Source organism: Mycteria americana, chromosome 10 (assembly GCF_035582795.1).
Source record: "Mycteria americana isolate JAX WOST 10 ecotype Jacksonville Zoo and Gardens chromosome 10, USCA_MyAme_1.0, whole genome shotgun sequence".
Taxonomy (NCBI): Eukaryota; Metazoa; Chordata; class Aves; order Ciconiiformes; family Ciconiidae; genus Mycteria; species Mycteria americana.
Genome location: NC_134374.1, coordinates 5,794,656 through 5,810,995, shown reverse-complemented (window position 1 = coordinate 5,810,995; position 16,340 = coordinate 5,794,656). Strand labels below are relative to the sequence as shown.

General features: G+C 44.9%; 2 protein-coding genes and 1 long non-coding RNA gene across 6 annotated transcripts in view; 1 reads left to right on the top strand and 2 right to left on the bottom strand.

Moving 5' to 3' along the window:
- The window catches only part of LOC142415143 (uncharacterized), a 135,052-nt gene extending 134,806 nt beyond the window's left edge, over positions 1–246 (bottom strand). For both annotated transcript variants that reach the window (XR_012777299.1, XR_012777298.1), the window contains exon 1: positions 164–246. This is a non-coding gene — a long non-coding RNA (uncharacterized LOC142415143). The remainder of the gene's footprint in view (positions 1–163) is intronic.
- A 212-nt stretch (positions 247–458) lies between these two features.
- On the top strand, positions 459–3,053 carry C1GALT1C1 (C1GALT1 specific chaperone 1). Of its 3 annotated transcripts, none has more exons than XM_075513593.1 (2): positions 459–750; positions 1,660–3,053. In XM_075513593.1, the coding sequence occupies exon 2, from the start codon at positions 1,665–1,667 to the stop codon at positions 2,619–2,621; it is 957 nt and encodes a 318-aa protein (XP_075369708.1). In that variant the 5' UTR covers positions 459–750; positions 1,660–1,664; the 3' UTR covers positions 2,622–3,053. The 3 variants fall into 3 exon arrangements, with proteins under 3 accessions (XP_075369708.1, XP_075369707.1, XP_075369706.1); XM_075513592.1 differs by lacking the exon at positions 459–750 and adding an exon at positions 1,012–1,076; XM_075513591.1 differs by lacking the exon at positions 459–750 and adding an exon at positions 1,055–1,157.
- A 2,871-nt stretch (positions 3,054–5,924) lies between these two features.
- On the bottom strand, positions 5,925–12,625 carry MCTS1 (MCTS1 re-initiation and release factor). Its single transcript, XM_075513169.1, has 6 exons — positions 12,461–12,625; positions 11,498–11,650; positions 10,670–10,767; positions 9,418–9,551; positions 8,298–8,365; positions 5,925–6,149 (listed from the first exon to the last, which is right to left on the bottom strand). The coding sequence occupies exons 1-6, from the start codon at positions 12,469–12,471 to the stop codon at positions 6,068–6,070; spliced, it is 546 nt and encodes a 181-aa protein (XP_075369284.1). The 5' UTR covers positions 12,472–12,625; the 3' UTR covers positions 5,925–6,067.
- Positions 12,626–16,340: the final 3,715 nt, after the last annotated feature.

Sequence of the window (16,340 nt, the reverse complement as noted above, 5' to 3'; positions counted from 1 at the left end):
GCAGTATATTCAATCGGCATCAGCAGATTTGATCCTGGGTATGGTTTAAGGCCGGTTCTGCCTTTCCTTCGCCATCCTGTCCCCAGTCGTATACCTTCTAATTTAAAAGCAGCGAGTTTGTGCAAGAAACTTAAACTGTTTTCCCCGATAGTCACGTACGTACGTTCACAAAGAGAGAGATTCAGATGAATGTAGTCAACAGGACTAACCAGCCCCCGCCCGCGCCGGCACAGGGCGGCAGCAGCGCGGCAGGGCCAGGGGCAGCAGCGGGGCAGGGGCAGGGGCAGCAGCGCGGCAGGGCCAGGGGCAGCAGCGGGGCAGGGCCAGGGGCAGCAGCGGGGCAGGGCCAGGGGCAGCAGCGGGGCAGGGGCAGCCCAGCCCCGCCACAGCAGCCCGCGCCCTTTCTCCACAGCTCAAGCTCGGAGCCGGCTTCGACGACTCCAGGCTGGCCCGCGGGCTCCGCCGGGGAGAAGCTACAAGCGGCCCTTCCCCGCAAGATGGCAGGGCTGCCCCCCCCCCACGCCGGCTGCTCCTCCACCGGCTCGGCAGCGGCCCATCGAGCAAGCCCGTCGTGCCCCTTCCTAAAGGCGAACCGGCGGCGCACGGCCCCGCTTCTGTGAACCACAAGGGCGCTGAGGCAGCCTCGCCCTTGCCGAGGCTCCCGCCCTCGCCCGCCCGGCAAGCCAGCCTCCCTGACGGGACCCTCCGCGCTCTCCTGCCCCGCCGGCCCTGAGGGGACAGCCGGCCGCGGTGAAGGGCGGCCGCCCTGAAGGCAACGTGCGGGGAGAGGCCGAGGCGAGGGCAGGACACCGTGAGGGCAGGGCAGGGGGGGCGGGTCAGGCGGGCAGCGGGGCTCGCTGTCCCGCGGGCGAGGGCGCAGGGCGGCGGGCAGCGGGAGCGGGATGGGCACCGCGAGATGGCGTCCGCGCCGACAGGAGGCGCCTCCGCACCAGCGAGAGGGCGGCGGGCGGCGCCTAGAAGGGCCGCGCGCGGCGCTTCCGGCGAGGAAAAGGAAGGGGCGGTGGGGCGGCGCGGCGCGCTTCCGGGGCGGGGCGCGGGCGGCCCCGGTGGCACCGGTAAGCGGCGGCCGCGCGGGGGAAGGGGAGGCGGGAGCGGGCCCCGCCGTGCTCCGGGTCACGGCACCGGCCTCAGCGGTGGTAAGGTTCCCCCGGCGCTCCGGGTGTCGCGGGGGACTGCGGCGGGCGGGCCGGGCCGCCTTACCGGCGTCGCGGGCAGCGTCCCGCAGCGCGGCGGGGAGCGGGCCCGGCGGGGCTCTGCCTCCGCGAGGGCTCCCCCGGGGAAGCGCTGCCGCGTACGGGCCACGACGTGGCGGCGGCAGCGCCCGAGCCGGTGCCGCGGCGTCTCGGCCCTCCGGGAGGGCGGGCGGGGAGGCTGCGGGGCGGGGGCCGTGCGGTCACGGCGGTAGAGCGGGTCCGGGGAACGAGAGCCCTCCCGCGGGGCTCTGTCGTACCGTTAGCGGTAACGAGGGCCGAGCTGGGGAACTTTCTTTTTGCCACCCGCGCTTCGCCAGCGCTGTCCTGGCGCGTCAGTTAAGGGAAGGGCAGCTGGGTTTAGAAACTGAAGAACGTGTTAAAACGATACGGAATCTGCAGTAGTAAAGTTATTCCCGTAAGTTCTTACGGCGTGTCTCCTTTCTAGGAAAAATGATTTCTGAAAGCAGCTCCTTCATGAAGGGTGTGGTGCTTGGAGGAGCCTTCTGCGTGTTGGTTACACTCCTCGGACATATTAAGGTGGGCCACGGGACTAAAGCACATCACCACGAGCACCATCACATCCAGGCTCCCAACAAAGAAGATGTCTTAAACCTTTCGGAAGGTGAACGCATGGAGCTTAGTAAAAGTATCCGCATTTATTGTATCATCCTTGTGAAACCGAAAGATCTGGGGCACTGGGCTGCAGTGAAAGAGACGTGGAGCAAGCACTGCGACAAGGTGGAATTCTACAGCTCTGAAAACGTCAAAGTGTTTGATTCCGTAGCCCTCAACACAAATGATATGTGGGTGATGATGAGGAAAGCTTATAAGATAACATATGAACGCTATAAAGATGAATTCAACTGGTTCTTCCTTGCATATCCAACCACATTTGCTATTATTGAAAATCTCAAGTATTTCTTACTGAAAAAAGACCCCTCGCAGCCTTTTTATATAGGCCATACTGTGAAATCTGGGGACCTTGAATATGTAGATGGTGAGGGAGGAATAGTCTTAAGCATTGAATCACTAAGACGACTCTCCCATGTCCTTGAAGACTCTGACAAGTGCCCAGAGCAGGGAGGTATGATCTGGAAAGTTGCTGAGGATAAACAGCTAGCAATCTGCCTGAAGTATACTGGAGTGTTTGCCGAAAACGCGGAAGATTCAGAAGGAAGAGACGTCTTTAACACTAAATCAGTCGGCGCTCTCATTAAGGAAGCGATGTCTACTCACCCTCAGCAGGTGGTGGACGGCTGCTGCTCTGACATGGCCATCACGTTCAGCGGACTGGCCCCGAACCACATGCACGTGATGATGTACGGTGTTTACAGGCTGAGACCCTACGGCCACACATACAACGATGCACTCGTCTTCCTTCCACCCGCAGGCTCAGACAATGACTGATGTCTCTTCAGAGAAAGCCTGGAACCGTGGAGTCAGTTCTTTTCATGACACACATTTGTACTGACAGATTCGATTTTTGTATCTGGTGGTACTGGTGTACAATTTTTTTTGCACATTGAGGTTTGGTAAAGCTCTTAATTTTAAAAGTGAGGGAGAACTTTTTTCTAAATCTTTTATACAGAAATGCTTCTGGCTTTTGACAGTGCTGGAATGAAATGATAAAGGAAGTTGTTAGTTTACGATAAAAGGAAATTAAGTTTATATGGGGGGTTTGTACATGTAAATATTTATTAATGAAAACTCAAATGAACTTTAGTCTACTGTTACAAATATATTTTTGCAAGACTTTCTTTCACTTCTTCCAGGCATTTCTAGAATGTCTTTATATCTTTCTAAGATCTACCAATAAAACTGACTTTAGATTCAGTCTTGAAGACTAACTTTAAGCTATTTCCTTTACACTAAACTACACAATAGTTTGAGCTATGCTGTTAATGCAGTGCCTATCGCTCTATGTACAGCCTCCTAACCCAGTAAGGAATTAGCAGGAAGCAAGCTGACAAGAGCTGTTAGGAAGTTGCAGCAGAGTAAGCGACCTTTGGACTGCTGTTTTTAAGCAGACAAAAGAAAGAGATAACTGTATTTGAATAAGTATTAACATGGTCAGGTAAGCCTGCTAGCTACCTGTTAGCTTATTTAAAATTTCACTTCGTATATAAGCGTATTAGAAAAAAGCATAAATACATTTTCACTTCTGTTAGTGGTGCTAATAGTGTTTACAAGCAAGAAGTTGGTTAACTGTCAATATAAATGTAGTGTAGATATATTTACAGATATTTTTAACACCAAGATGCAGAAAGAGCAACACATGCTTGCACTCCCAACCTTTGAATATTACACAGAACAGGTTACATGCACAACAAAGCAATACACACAACTCCCCAGTACTGGGTTGGAGGTGGTAGATTTTGGGTTTGTTGGGGTTTTTTTTTGTTTTTACAATTGAGTGCCCTTGAAATCAGTTTTGTCCAAGTTACCAGATCACACTCCCTTCCAGTCACAGGAAGTGGGAATAAACAGCACTTCAATATTTACTCCATTTAGAATTCACTGACTTGAATGTTTCCAGACTTAAGGAAGGTACTACATCTACCTGCTACATCTTGGACTATCACAGGCTCTGTTGGTACTACAATATCCATAAAAGACCTGAGAAGACAGTATGCTATCTCACCTTTCTTTAACAGACCATTTGTAATACCTCATCCTATCCTGAGCTGCAAGGGGGCAGGTAGGAAAGTGAAACAGCTGCTTCAGAGCTGGTGAGGATATCCACATCTTTTTTGTTTTAAGCATCAGGTCCTTCATTTTTGACAAGAATGGTAAGACAAGTGCTCAGACCCCCAGGCAAGCTACCACAGCTCAGCTGTTTCAGAAGGCACACCTTGTCTCACCTTTTGCACATTCTCCTCCTCTATGTCAGTCAGAGCTCAGCTGACATCGCAAGACAAACATGTATGTGGTTGCTGCCAAAACCTAGATAAAACTCAAGTTTAGTATTTTTGACAGTGTTTTGCTAAATTGGTGTACAAATTAACTTAAGCATGATTTAACTTGTATACTCTTACAGAATCATTTTTAAAAGATCCACAGTTGGGAATACTCTGACAGAGGCAGAGAAAGAAAGTAAAGTTTGATTTCAGTGGTGTTTCTGATATTAAGAACAGTTCTGACCCCGCTGCAACAACAGCAGTCATAGAGCAAGTCAAGGAAAAAGAATGGGAGTTAACAATTCAAACCAGAATAGATCTCATTTATCACAGATCTGAGAGGTACCGTAACACAACAGGAGGAAACAAGGTGGAAGAGGAAAAAGCAAGCCATAGAACTCCAAGACTAGCTTGTTTTATGCAAAAAAGAACCACTGAAGCACAAACTGATTCCCCACAGCACTAACAAGAAATTAGTACATTTATAGCAGAGTTCAAGATGCATAAAGATATCTGTTAGCATTCTGAAAGGAAGGTCTGAGGTTTGACGAAACTTTTTTCTGCAACACTGCTGTCGAATAATCACCTTAATTTTTGTCTTCCTGTGTTAATAAATAGTTTCAAATTTACCCTGTCATTTTCAAAAGTACTATCTTGTAAATAATTTTACAAGAGAAAGGTAAAAGTAGCACATTCTAGGTAAAACATTCCATCTCCCATGTCTTAATTTGACTTTAGAATCGGAAGAACACCTCTGCCACTATCTTCTGTAAAGGTCCCAGAGTGATGAAACCAAACACGCAGAACAGCACCAAGACAAGGCACTTGCATACAAAATTACAGTCTGCCATTATAAAATACAAGTGTTAGAACAGAGACTTGAAATATTAATAAATGCTTCCAGAGACAGAGTTATGAGTGGTAGACCTTAAAGATTCCTTAGTTTATTACACGATTCCATGGCACAGGCTGTTTTCCATAGGTATAGCTTTGGGTATGCAGTCGCTGAACAGAGTTGGATTATCCAGACAAATACACAGTGCTCTTTAACCCGTTCTGTAGATGTACATACATGTGGCAGTGTGCACAAGCTGAGATCTCTTTTGAAGTTCCACCTGAAGAAGCTGCTCCTGGCTACACTGATAACCATGTTTTGCTATCATGCCTTTGCTAAACAGTGATTTTGTTTCTGCTCCTAAAATAAGAAGGCAAACAGGGAGTAGAGCATCAGGCACCGAGTTGGCACACACTCCATTTGGAGTATGCCCACCATTACTATAAACTCCGCTATAAGGAGAGCGATATCAAACAGTGTCGGCAGGTAGAAATTTGAACATATATATATTCTTCAGGTATGAACTAGCATAAAAGAATTTCTAGTCCACATACCAGTGTAAGTTCATAAATCCTATACAGATAAATGCATATTAAAAAGAGAAAATCCTTAAGTAAAATACTGAAGTTAATGCTGTTAATAAATTAAGTTAAAAAATAAATGTCAAAAAAACTGATTTCTCCACATTCAAGAAACAGGTAGACTAACCAGATGTTAATCAGAAGAAAAAATCTGAAATGTTTCAGAGGTTTTATAAACCATATTAATTATATTTCACATACGCTTTATATTACTCTTAGAAGACCATAAAAATGTAAACATTTCTTGGCTTTTTCCTCCTTTTTGTTTAAAATAGTCTACTCACAGTCCATGCAGGATCTTTCCATCAGGTATCTTCAGTTACTGAAGACTTGGGTTTAAGACAAAACAAAAAAACTGTAATAAAAAGAAATCTAGAAAACTATTGTAGCCTAACAGTACTTTCGCATTCACTTGATTTATTTAGCATAGCCACAGAACAAAATAATTTGTACATTCAGTCACATTAAAAACAAGGAATTACAAAGCAGTCCACATTTAATCTAAGTGCATTCCTTTGGAGTAACACAGTTCCTTTTGTTTCACTTGTATGTCTTCATATGCCAAAGGCCATCGTTTAAATAGTGGATGTTTTCGATACCAATCCCTTTGTTGACCTTCTCACTGTAGAAGGAGGAAAAAGGTACAGAAGTATTAGCTAGGTTAAATATTAGAGCAGTACAAAATACAATATTTAAAGTAGAAAATGCAGCATTTGTCAACTGGAAGGGGAGAAGCTATCATCCACAAAGTCATAATCTTCAATAGCAGGTAGACAAGAAACAAGGTTTGTTATTACATGTACCCACATTGCTGAGTGATAAGAGGCCAATATTTGCCTTCCACGTTTTGTCAACAACCTTCCACAATGTTTTTAACTACTACTTTGTGGGAGGCAGTTCTTCAGACAACACTTCTGCTACTTTTCTTAATTTTAGCATTTCTCTATCAAAGTAGCACAGCAGTTGTGACTCTCCCCGTCCTAGCACAGGAGGTGGTGTAACATGGCTGGAATGTGGAATTTGACTAGTTCTGGTTCCCAGTGTGCCACTGACACAATCAAATGCAGGTGAGCTGCTCACTACTAGTTGCAGGACATCTACCCATTTAATAAAGAATTATAAATGCTAAAATTTATGTGCCAAGGACTTGCAGCATGTTACACACACACTATCCTTCCATATCTTTTGAGACATGTCATCTCTTAAAAAATGATTGTTTCGTGTGTCTGTGTTATATTTGTGTTCATCTTTTTGCCAGTACATTATTCCATGGAAAAATCTAGTTTTGTCACAATAAACAAGACAAATCTCATCATTCTCGGACTTAGAACAAGTTTCATTCCCCTGGAGAATATAATTTACTGTATTTACACCAAGTGTTCCATTACTTATACAACTTGTCCAAAGGTAATCAGGAAGGAAAATACTGCTATGTTAATTGCATTAACACGTCCTGTATCATAATCACACCAAGTGACTGAAATCATACCGTTTCACAATTTTCTGGTTTAAACAATATCACACAAAAAAGCATGCTAATGGGCTGCATAGATCAGTATCATTTCATTTTCCTCTCCAGTTCATGTTGCTTCTCACAGGAACAGGATACTCAGCTGCAAAGCTGCTGAATTTCAAGTTCAGATTAGGAATACAGATAATCTTGGTTTGCAGTGATCACAGCAGATCATTGCAGATGTAGGACTGGGACAAAAGCAGCTATTCTTTCCACCTACTCTTGGAGTCTTTCGAAGGCACTACAAAGAATCCTGAGGAATATAATTCCTCAACAGCTACAGCAGGTCCAAATCCAGGTTGCTGCAGTCCCACTCTGTCCCTGTCCTCTCTAACACATTCCCACCTCTCTCCCTTGTGCTACCATTACGACTTAGGAACCCAGTACAGAAGATGATCCTGCTGAGAATTATCCCCACAAGAAAGAGTGACTTGTTTTCATCAAAATCAGCTTCCTCACCCACACAAGTGCTAGACAAGGCTGGAACCAAATGCAGCCCAAACCTGCTGGGTGCACCTTACATCCTGCCGCAAGACATTGTAGACCTTAAAATGACAAAGTGGTTTAACTACTTATAATTTAGCACTATCTGAATGCTAAGAACAACTAACATCCATTTCCATTTTCTGTCTCTTCCTCCTCAGATAGTTTTCAGTTGATGTTTATCCCCTGAACAGACCTCCTCATTTCACAAGAAGCTCAGCTAAGCTAGTAAGTACATCAAGCAGGAATGCTTGATGTGGGTACAAAGTAAAGAAAAAGAGAAGGCCACAGAGGAAAGCCCAGCTGGTCAACCAAGTACCAGCAGGACTTTAGTCTCTGTTGTCCCTGCAGACAAAAACCACTTCAATGTTTTCAACCCCCTCAAATCCAAATTACATCTCTTGCCCAGCCCGGGTAGTAAGTACTCTATAGAAGTATTTCTTTGTTCAGCAAGATCTTTGAGAAAGTATGATCAGAGAGCAAGAAATACTAACATTCAGCGGTAGTACTAATGTTGTGCATCTTAAAATCCATATTCACATGAAAAGAACTATTTTGATTCCATTTGGTAAACAAATAAGTAGGGAAGATATTCCCTGCCTCCTCTTCTTTCCCTGAATATTAATCCACAAAATGAAATCTTAAAAAATTCTGTACTTGAATGACATATGCTGCACCAGTGATGTAGTAACCTTGACAGTGGTGCTTATATTCCAAACTAACATAGCAATAATGACGTGGGACAGGTTATATTTCAATTTTTAAAACACTTACATGTCCTCAGCTGACATCTTCATTACTCCCACACATAATGCATGTTGTTTTCCCTCTGCCATTATTGCCTACAAGTTACCGCTAAGGAAAACAGATTTTTTAAAAACTATTTCAGAAAAGTAAAAGCAATATGAAGAAACGAATTTCCAAAAAGTTTCAAAATCACGTGTTGAACTTTTACCCTTTTAGCAATTCTAGAGCTCTAGCTCTTAAAGATAAGCAAAACAATGCACTACATTTAACTGAATCACAGTGAGTAGAACAAAGCATGCATTTATGAACTTCGAACAGCAATTACAGAAAAAGATCTCCCAGCACTACACTCCATTTCTTCCTTTGTGCCTAACACTGAGAGATGATAGTCTCACCCTTTCAGGAACAAAACTGCACGTGTTTGTGGGGCCATTTTTGATTCCAAGGTACAGGAGAATTAAGACACAAATCAAAAAACCAGAAGTACTGAAATCGGACGTGTCCTTTTCAAAGCTTAGCAACACGTGACACTAACTGCTGATCTTTTCCTACAGCATCTAACTAACAACAAAAGCAGTACAGCCTGGTATTATTAATGCTGTATTTGCTCAGGGTTCCTTTCTCAGCAATACAATAAGCAGGAGTGAATTAGCATACTTTCCTCATTTTACATATGCTCATTTCATCAGACACATAGAGCAAATCCTGACTACAGCAAAGCTCTTCCTAAACATCTTTCCAAATTCCCTAGGAACAGGAGCAAATTCTTCTATAACTGAAGGAGATAAAAGATTGATTAAGGAGGCAGGGGACAAATTACACTGTACCTCATCTATTTTTACAGTTCTGAATAAAAAGTCACAAAGGAGCTCCACTTATCAATTACATTAATGGAACAGCATCCCACCCAACAGTACAGCAGGAATAGTTATTTGGTTTGGAACATTACAGCAAGTAAAAAAAATTAAGCACAATTTTAACCTTGCCAAATAACATCTGAACCTCTGCAGCTCTTTTCAGATTACTAGTTATTCCATGAAATACCATTAAAATCCAACGTAATTCAGATTATGATCAGGTGAGAACACAAGAACAGAAATTTAATTCATCTCACAGCAAGCAGTAATTCATAGTTAAAGAAGGATACAACAACAGTATCAACGGCAGCAGGGTAAAGTTTTGCTCCAGGAGACGTCAGGCCAGGGCACATTATATTAGCTCCACTTAGTACAAATTTAATGGCGCCTTTATCAACCTGCTGATGTGGTAGAATAAATGGGTCTAGGAGGGGAAAGATACAGCATTACAATTAATACAGTACGATGACAACATGAATAACTCATTATCAAGTCAGTTTAGACGGAGCAATTAGATACATAGTATGCTGCGAGGGTAGGAAGTTTGATAAACAATTATCAGAGCTCCTGCTGGGCTGTACTGTCCCAAAAGGACACAAGTACTGTTCTCCCAGACCACATCTTTTACCTGAGAACCAAAGGACAATCCAACACTAGGCCTATGCCTCCTGCATGCTCATCTACTCTTATACCCGTATACTGAGTAACAATTTTAACAAGTTCCCCCAATGAAAACAATCACACAAGTGCCCACATACTAAGAGGTCTTAAAACCAAGGGGTCTTAAATCCATCAAATTACATGTATAACCTCTTACATGAAAAAGAAAGAGTTTGATGTTAACAGGACAAAAAAGGCAAAGATGGACAAAATTCATGAAGGTTGTCAGCTCTCCAAGCCATCCTTCAAGTGCACGCACCTTCCTGAAGTATTTCAAATATTAAGATTTGACTGAATAACATCTTTAGGGACAACTATGCTCATCCAAATCAGAGTAACACAATCAAGCAGAACAGTGAGAACAGCAAGAAAAATAATGCAAGAGAGTAAATTGTAGAAAGTAAAAAGCATGCAGCATAAATTCTTACAAGAGACAAGCATACATTACATCATTAAATTCATGATTAAAGAATATTTTTGTAGTAAGAACCTACAAGTACTTGGAAGGAAGCAAAAAGGGTTTAAAGAAAGACTTGAAAGAACAAAGATAGGGACTAACAACAGGAAATTTAGATCTCTGCCCTAGGGAAACATCTCTCAAGATTTTTTGCAGAGCTTTGCACAATTTAATTCTTAGAAATCAAAGTTTAGATTGCTTAACATAACGCATTACAATAATTATGGGGGAAGCAATCCATATAGGCACCTGAAATAGCAAAGCAGTAAGTTACAGCTGAGAAGATATACTATATCTTTAAGACCTACTCTGGAATATATATATACATGTAAGTACCAAGTTCTTTTTAATTCAGTTCTACAGAAGTCCTGTGGAATCATGCGCTCACCCCTCTCTCCCCACCACTACCTGCTCAGGAAACTTACATTTGTGAAGCAACCTTAGCGTCGGGTAAAAAATCCCTTCTCTTTGTCTGAAGAACAGCAACTCCCCATTCACAGTGAGGATTTCTATATGTTCATGACTGCAAGATTTAAAAAAAAAAAAAAATTTCAAATAGCTACTTAACCCTTTTATAGTTTAAATTAAGTATTTTACTCCACAGAGTCTGTTGTATCTTGGCATCTGAAAATTAAAGACAATTAGCAATAAAATGTAAAACTATTATCTTCTTTTATGGCTTGTTCTTCAACACTGGCCTCCTGCACACTTTCTTTCCCTTTAAAAAAAAAAAAAGAACAAAAAGGAAAAAAAAAAATCTACAGACACCCAGCTGTTCACAAACTGCATTTCTTTAGGTTTTTTTAAAATGCAATACAAACAGTGGACAAGGAGAAGGCATCAGCAAAAATATACTACCCTCTATTTAAAAAGAATAAAATAATCCAGATAATATATAGAAGCCCACAAATAGTAAAAAAATCCTACTGGAAGCTATCCAAACAAGTCTGAGCTTCCATATCCATAAAGCTGAATGCTTCCCTTCAACAACAGACTGATCCCTGGAGTGTCCCCAAATATGTTGCACATTCACTACTAGGCAGCATTTTTGTTTTCCTCAAATGTCCTTCATGCCTTCAAGAGCACGATGAGCACGTGCAAACTTTCTGGTGTGGCCATAACATGGACTATTATCTATTAAGAAATGATAGATGCTTTTCAAAAACACTAGGTTCATCTACTGTACAAAATAAACATATAAAGGAAGCAATCCTATCACCTTGGAAGCAAAGGTTAAGAGAAAAGAAACTTACCATCTTACTATTTTGACTGGGTCTTTCTTTGGCATAATTTGGTTTAGCCATGGTTCAATAACAGGAAACTGGTCTATCAGTTGATTCTTAATACCTTTAATAACTGAAGTCTTCAGCTGGATGCAGTTTGATACATTCTCCTTTTCATCAAATCTGTCAAGTGAGTGAAAGTATTTCAGAAACGCACAACTTGCTGCCCTAAAGATGCCATATCTCAGCAGAGTTCTTCAGAAACATTTATAAAGTCTCTGTAACACCTTAGCAGTACCACATCTGTCCAACTCTCAAATCTAGGATTTCATGAAGCTTAAATTTGTCCCCTGGGAACACTGGGCTGGGGGAAGGCAGGGGGGTTCCCACTGACAGGCCGTCTTTGTCCCTAAACTTTGTGTACATTCATGAAACATGTTTTTAGTCTCACAGATACACCTTGGCACACAGCGTTATTTCATCTACTTGTAGAGTAGACTTTGCTGGCAACACCAACACCTATAGCCCTGTTCAGATGTCTTTGTAAGAGCGCTTCACCTTTACCACAGACGCATGAACTGCGCTTTGTACTACCCCAAAGTTCAGACAACTTAATGACTCAGCTTACTTTTTAGGTTTTTTCTTTTAGCAAGCAAGTGCCCCAACAGCTCAGGCCAGCGCGCCCGAAGGCCAAGCTGACGGCTGCGGGGCAGCGCTGCCCCGCAGGCTGAGGGCGAGCCCTGCGCCCCGAGGAGGCCGCGGGGGCTGGCGAGGAGCGGGGCCGGCCGCTCCCGCGCTCCCCTGGCCCCAGCCCCCGAGCAGGGCCCGACCGTGCCGGTCCCGCGGGCGCAGCGCTGAGCCCGGGCCGGCAGGGCCGAGCCCCGGGGCAGAGGGGGCACTGGGCCGGCCCCGGCCCCCCAGCCCCCCTTCCCGCACCCTCCCGCCTCCCCCAAGCCCCGGCCCGGCGGGGGCGGCGAGCCCGGCCTCACTCACTTCTTGAACATCCTGGGGGCGGTGGGCGCCGGGCGGGCGAGTGCCTGGGGCCGGGCGTGGGGCCGGCGGGCGGCGGCGCGGGCACCCACAGCCTCCGCGCTCCCTCACACGAGGCTCCCGGCCCACCCCTCCGCGCCAGCCGGAAGCGCCGCACGCTTTACGGCCTGTCGCGCCGCTCCATAACAACGGAACGCGCGCAGCGTCACCGGGGCGGGCGGGGACTACAACTCCCAGGGGGAGGCGCGGTGCCCCAGCGCATGCGCACGACCGGCGCGCACCGCCCCGGGGCAGGGCGGCGGCTAAGACGGGTCCTCCCCGTCTTCGTCGGTCCGGTGAGAGCCGCCGCGCCCCGCTCCCCGGTACGGCTCTTCAGCGGCCTGCCTGCCGCCTTTCCGTCCTTCTTATCGCTCCCCTCTGAACCCCTCCGCTGTGATCCCGTATCGCCACTCCCACGCTCCCGACCGCGAACAGCGCGGCTTCGTTCTAGGCGACAACGCTGCCAGGAAGGACAAACTCCAGCTTTAAAACCGGTCATTTCTTAAAAATCAGCACACCCGTTTGAAGTATTCACTCTGAGGAAAGACGCTTCGCCTGTAGTTTTCTAAGGCGTACGTGAAAACCCGCGTTTGTCAGAACGCGCGTACAGACACGGCGCGGGTGAGAAGTTACCTCGCTTCAAGACCTTTGGCGTGCTCCTCTGCCAAACCGCCGCGCAAGGGCGGCTTTATTAGGCTTTCACAAGAGCTAGGTGCCTCTTACTTGCAGACACGGCACTGTTTTCCCAGGTAATATATCACTTTCCATTAAAATAAATCCTTCAAAAGAAAATCGGAGTGCTAACAACTACTAACATCGTTGAAACACAAAATACGTTCAACAGGAAAAAAGGCAGCCATCTTCAAATTAGCAGAGCAGAAGCTATCCTCCCCCCCATTTCAGAACGGGACACGAGATCCTGTCTACGGGACTCTGAAAAAAGGTGCGTTTCTTGTCAAACAGCACATGCTGGAGCCGGCCAGGGAGTCGGTCAGCGGTGACAGTGCCGTGTCCTTCAAGGTGGAGAAGGAGCAGAAGAAACCTGGCTTCCAGTGAAGATCTCAGCTGCCAGAGAGATGGGCTCTGATGAAGATAACAATGCTACATAGTGTTTATTAGAATCAAATTTGCTTGGTGATGGCTGCAGTAATTGTTAATATTAACAGAAAAATGTAGATAGAGGGAATTTACCGTACTGCTTTTTAACTCTTTGAAGAGCAGACATGCATCTTTTTGTTCTTTAGGCAGGTAGCTGCCATAGAAGCGTACATACAGGTGACTGGCCGATTTCTTTTTAGAGTAATGGAAATGTCGCCACTGGCATAACGGGGAATAGGGAGAGGACATAAAAAAACAGGTCATCATTTATGCTAACTACCAAGTTCTTTTTTCCATACAAACCAAATTAATCAGCCTTGATACTATAACAACTAATTAAAACCTACTACTAAAGAGTTGTATCAGTCATACAAAGTAAAATCAAGCCTTTATACATGGTATCGTTTATTCAAATAATGAAATACAGAGTCAGGAACACACTAGTAATTTAAAAAGGATAGGAATGAACTATGGCATTATATAAATATTCATGCATTTAACTCATGAACACCACCTCCACCTACTTTGTAGCATCACTAAAAATACTAAGCTATAATCAAGAATTCAATTTTAACTAAAACACAGTGACATTGCACATGCTCAGATTAGAAAGTGAGAACAGGGGTTTATCACACCGACAAACTATTCCGTACATTCTTTGTGCTCCTGAGAATAATTTCTATTAAATAATACTTTGCCAAGTAAACAATCCTTGCAGGTGTGCTCACATTTTTAAACACTGTAGTGAAAAATTCATCATACTCCCACCTCGCATGTTAGAAACATAAGGTAAACTTTTACCTTCAATGGCCCCCGATAAATACAGCACATCTCACTGAAACCATCCGAACCACTGGTTTTATGCTAGCCTAAAACAGCAAGATTTGTTCCTAATTTTCAAAAATGGCTTTTTGTCAACAGGAAGCTCTTATCTCCATTCTTCTGCTACCTTAAAGCACCTGGACCACTGGCTCCCTTCAGGGCTGAGCTAACTTTGAGCCTGGTCTCAACATCTCCAACATTTCTTCCAAATGCTTTTTGTTGGTGTAGCTGCAAAGACTTCAAGGCCAGATAACTGCTTGCCCAATATAAATTTGCTTGTACAAAGGATTTTTGATGAAGGCTCTGAGCACGTAGACTGGAATTTTGTAATAGAGCTCTCATTGTTATTGTTCAGCCTCACCACCAAAAAGCTGGAGACCTTTGCTCTGCTTGCAGTGTCACTTTTAAGTAACACAATTTTAAAAGCATGGTACCTGGGTAAGACTGACAAAGCAAGCAGCACATCCAGCAAATGGCTTTACAACCCCTCCAACTCTGAGAGAAAGCACCCTTCAGGATCATATGCTAAATAGAAAGGATTTAGAATCTCTCCCCCATATGTTTCAGTGGGAAAAGGGCAAAATCCATTGCACCTGGCTTCCTCCTGGGTCCCCAGCACTTCACCTTGCCTCCACCCGCTCTCCCACGTATCCCAGGCCATGAGTGGTCAGGAGCTGCGTACTCTGACTGCTGGGACACAGTCACGGACTCTTTCCCGCCTGAATGACTGCATGGAGAGGATAACCCTCCTGCTTCTCCAGCAAAAGGGACACTTACTCATGTCTCCTCTTTTATAAATCTAATCAGTTTCACAAATCAAGAATCCGTAGAAATTTAAGATCTCTTACATCTCTACGCCTCTTACCTAATGTGGCTTAAGTGAACATGACAGTTACTGGGAACAGAGGAAAACTTGACAGCATAATCACGTAAGGTTTTTTTACTTGGCAAAGCTGTTTATTCCTGTTACATCTGACTTGGAATGTAACTTATTAGTGCTTGGGAACTATACAACCTGTTCTAAAGCCAGTCAAAACCAGACTGAAGCTTTGTTTGTTTTTTTTCAATCTGGAAAAAGTACTTTTCTACACATCACTAGCATTAGGTTTCAGGCCTCAGGAGCTGTCTGGCAGTTACTCAGACAGAAAACACGGTCCAGAAAAACCTCAGTGAAATTACATTCATATCTCTCTGAACCACAGTTTCTGTCAAGACAAGTTAGCGTATCTTTTTCTATCAAACACAGAACTGCCAACAGCCTCCCCCCGAGGAGCCCTGCTGTCAGGAGGGCAGGTGTAAGCTCTCAGCTGAAGCCCTTGGAGAATCTCTTCTGGAACAAAAGCATATCGCTTGTTCGGTTACTTTTTCTGCAGCTATTTTTCAACAGTGATTGAATCCTAATGGCGCTCTTGGAGAGTTCACGTTTCCTTTGGTAACAGATATACCAGCATCAAAAAAGAGCCACTCAAGGTCCACGGTTTCTATTTTTGCTTCCAAACGTTTAAAAAAAAAAAAAAACTAAAAAAACCAAAACAACCCCAGGCCTTAGCCCGATGCAAGTCCATCTATATTCAAATCATACGAAAAAGCTGACACCAAACGATTGTTTACACATAAACGTAAGAAAAATCATTTCCAAAATAAGCTCACAGGCCGAAGCCTTGCACCTGACCGCAGGCTCAGGGCAGAGCGCCGGAGTCCGAGTTCTAATTAAACCCCACTGCGTGCCACATTTACCTCAGCCGAAGTCCGTGCCGCAAGCGAAAAGCCGGACTTCGGCTTCCTGCGCGTCCTGCGGGCTCTGCCCCGGCACGGGCACTGACCGGCACCGACGTGCTCCGGCAGGAGGCCCGCGGGCGGCAGCCGAGGCCGCCCGGGCCGAGGGACGGGGAGCGGCCCCGCTGCTGAAGGCGGGGCGGGACCC